This window comes from Henckelia pumila, chromosome 4 (genome assembly GCF_033568475.1).
Source record: "Henckelia pumila isolate YLH828 chromosome 4, ASM3356847v2, whole genome shotgun sequence".
NCBI lineage: Eukaryota > Viridiplantae > Streptophyta > Magnoliopsida > Lamiales > Gesneriaceae > Henckelia > Henckelia pumila.
Window position 1 is genome coordinate 207,467,013 of NC_133123.1, and position 3,250 is coordinate 207,470,262.

A 3,250-nucleotide genomic window follows, 5' to 3' on the forward strand; every position below is an offset into this window, starting at 1 on the left:
TTCAAGACAGTAGCTCCAACTCTGGATAAGCTACAATAAAAGATTGTATCAAAAGCTATACAATCTAAACAACAACCACGACACAAGGTGAATCTCTTTACCGTTCTTCGTCCAAACTCTTGACGATTAAAGGCTGTTAACACCAGGCTTGACAAACTCCAGACAATCTGTTCAGATGCATAAACGATCAACAACAACGATCAATACACAAGCCCAACATTACAACTCAAACGGCTCAAATCTCTAAAAACTCAAACCGACGGCATAACGGCTATAACTGAACTAACCAGCAACGCAGACAACAGTTCTATACCGATAACAACTCAATTCAATGCTAATACAACAACAACAAGACAAACCCAACAAATCTCAAAAGCTAGATTTTCGAATAATACTTCCAAAAATCATAACAATTCCGAACGTCGCTCTATTTCAAAACTGGCAGATAATAAACGATCAGAACTCAGTCGAGAACAACATACTCGAATCTAGAACGATTCTAACAACATCCAAAAACTAGAATGTATCCGATCGTAGAAGAACTTACAATATAACAGAGCTCTCACTGTAGTGATCGATAATCTGCCTTGAGAAATAATTTCCAACGGCTGGATCGACCGGAAACCGAAATCACAAAGCTTGGAAAGTGTTGGAGGCGTCTTCAATGGAAGCTCACGGTTGAGAGGAAGAGAAGGAGTGCTTTCAAAGTCAATTACAAGTGTAGATAATATATTAAAATCAATATTTGCGTTTTAGTCCCTGAAATTTCCAAAATTTTCAAAAAGAACCCTGATCAAAATCAAGTCGGCTCGTGAACTCTGCAATCTCCGATTAACTCAAATAAACTCATTTCAGATAAAAACGGGGTGTTACAACTTCTACCGAGAATCCGCAGCATGTAGTGACTCCACAGAATGATTAGGGTAGTACCGGAGTGGATCAGTTTGATGCAACTATGACCCCTATGGAGACTCTTCTGAAGAGGTTTCGATCGTTTCGACCGCCTACTTTGACTGGTACCGAGAACTCCATTGGCTGTGAAAGTTGGCTAGATGGCATCGATCAACTCTTTGATTCCCTCGACTATACCAATGACCGCAGAATCAAGTTAGTCATTCACCAACTTCAGGGTGTTGCAAAGAATTGGTGGAACAAAACCAAGAGGGAAAATGAGAATCGAGGCACCGTTGTTACTTGGAGCTTGTTCAAGACTGAGTTCTACAAGCGGTTCTTTCCTGTCTCATATCGTAAGGAAAAGTGTGCCGATTTTGCGAATTTTAAGCAAGGAAACTTGAGTATCGAGGATTATGTGAGCAAGTTTGACAGTCTTTTGAAGTTTGCTCCTCACGTCGCAGATAATGAAGAAGCTAAGGCCGATCATTTCATCAACGGCCTGAATCCTGAGATTTTCACCTTGGTTAATACTGGGAGACCTAACAACTTCACCGATGCCATGGATCAGGCAATGGGAGCCGAAGCGGGATTTTTGATGCAACGAGGAAATTAGATAGCTCCTCAGCAGCAGCAGAGATCTTTTCAGAATCAGCCTGTTCAGTTTCAGTTTCAGCCTCAGCAGTCTCAGTTTCAATACCAACCTTCCCAACAGCCGAATCAGTCTCAGAGGGTTGATGGAGGCAACAGTGGAAGAAACAGGTGAGATCAGTATCGACCAAAAGGGAAGAAGTTTAAGAAGCCTGGGAGTAGTTCATCGAGTTCCAGTTGCTCTAGACAGTTCAGTTCTCGGCAGAGTTCCGGATTTTCAGGAGCATCATGCAACAAGTGTGGAGGCCATCACCCAAGTGATCAGTGTCGAGGCGTGTTTGGTAGTTGTAATATCTGCCAGCAGTCGAGTCACTTTGCTAGAGTCTGTCCTCAACGGGGATCCGATAGAGCTCAGAGCAGCAGTTTTTCTCGACCGCCAGCTCAGCCCGAGAGATCAGCTTCTGTCGTTCATTCTTTCCAGCCCCCGCAGTAGTCTCGTCAAGGGGGTAACCAGAATCCGAACCAACCTCCTCGGCAACAGGCTAAAGTGTTTGCTTTGACAGAGGACCAGACCAATGCAGCTCTGAATGATGTGATAACAGGTAACTGTTCGATTTTTGGTTATCCTGCGTATGTTTTGATTGATACGGGTGCTTCTCACTGTTTTATTTCTGAAAGATTTGTCGTGATACATGATTTATTTGGTGAGCCATTATCTGATGTTGTTTCTATTACTTCACCTTTGGGTGGAGGAATTGTTTCGGCGAGAATGGTCCGGAATTGTATGATAGAATCCGAAGGGAATTCGATTGAGATTGACTGCATCGTACTTGGATTATCTGATTTTGATAGTATTGTTGGGATTGATGCTCTGACCAAGTACAGGGAGACAGTATATTGCTTCCATAAAGTTGTCCGATTCAGACCCAAGATGGCAGAAGAGTGGAAGTTTTTCGGTAAGGGTTCTCGATCCCGAATTCCTCTGATTTCTGTGTTATCCTTGTCTCGTTTGCTACAGAGAGGAGCAGAGGGATTTCTGATTTATGCAGTGGATGTTCAGAAGTCTAGTCCCGAATTGACAGAGTTACCGGTGGTTTGTGAGTTTCCTGATGTCTTTCCAGATGAGATTCCTGGTTTGCCGCCTATCCGAGAGATTGAATTTAGTATTGAACTTGCACCAGGGACTCAGCCTATTTCGAAAGCGCCTTATGGAATGGCTCCGTTATAATTGAAAGAGTTGAAGGAGCAGTTAGAGGATCTGATTGCCAAGGGATACATCCGACCTAGCGTATCGCCTTGGGATGCTCCGGTCATTTTTGTGAGGAAGAAAGACGGTTCTATGCGTCTCTGCATCGACTATCGCCAGTTGAATCAAGCGACGGTCAAGAACAAGTATCCTTTACCTAGGATTGACGATCTTTTTGATCAATTGCAAGGTTCTTCAGTGTATTCGAAGATAGATCTGAGATCAGGGTATCATCAGCTGAGAGTTCGAAATGAGGATGTGCCGAAGATAACTTTCAGTACAAGATATGGGCATTTTGAGTTCATAGTCATGCCGTTCAGTTTGACCAATGCTCCAGCAGTTTTTAGGGATCTGATGAATCGTATCTTTCAGCGGTTTTTGGATGAGTTCTTCATTATCTTCATTGACGATATTCTGATTTATTCGAAGAACCGTTCTGACCATGCTGAGAATTTGAGGATTGTGTTGCAAATTTTTCAAGCCGAATAGTTGTATGCTAAGCTATAGAATGTTGGAGAACGC

At 42.9% G+C, this 3,250-nt stretch overlaps 1 protein-coding gene across 1 annotated transcript; it reads left to right on the top strand.

Annotated features, from left to right (window-relative positions):
• The first annotated feature begins 955 nt into the window (after positions 1-955).
• LOC140862676 (uncharacterized) lies at positions 956-1,507 on the top strand. The gene is made up of 2 exons (XM_073265710.1): positions 956-1,186; positions 1,253-1,507. Exons 1-2 carry the CDS (start codon positions 956-958, stop codon positions 1,505-1,507), a joined length of 486 nt encoding a protein of 161 aa, XP_073121811.1.
• Positions 1,508-3,250: the final 1,743 nt, after the last annotated feature.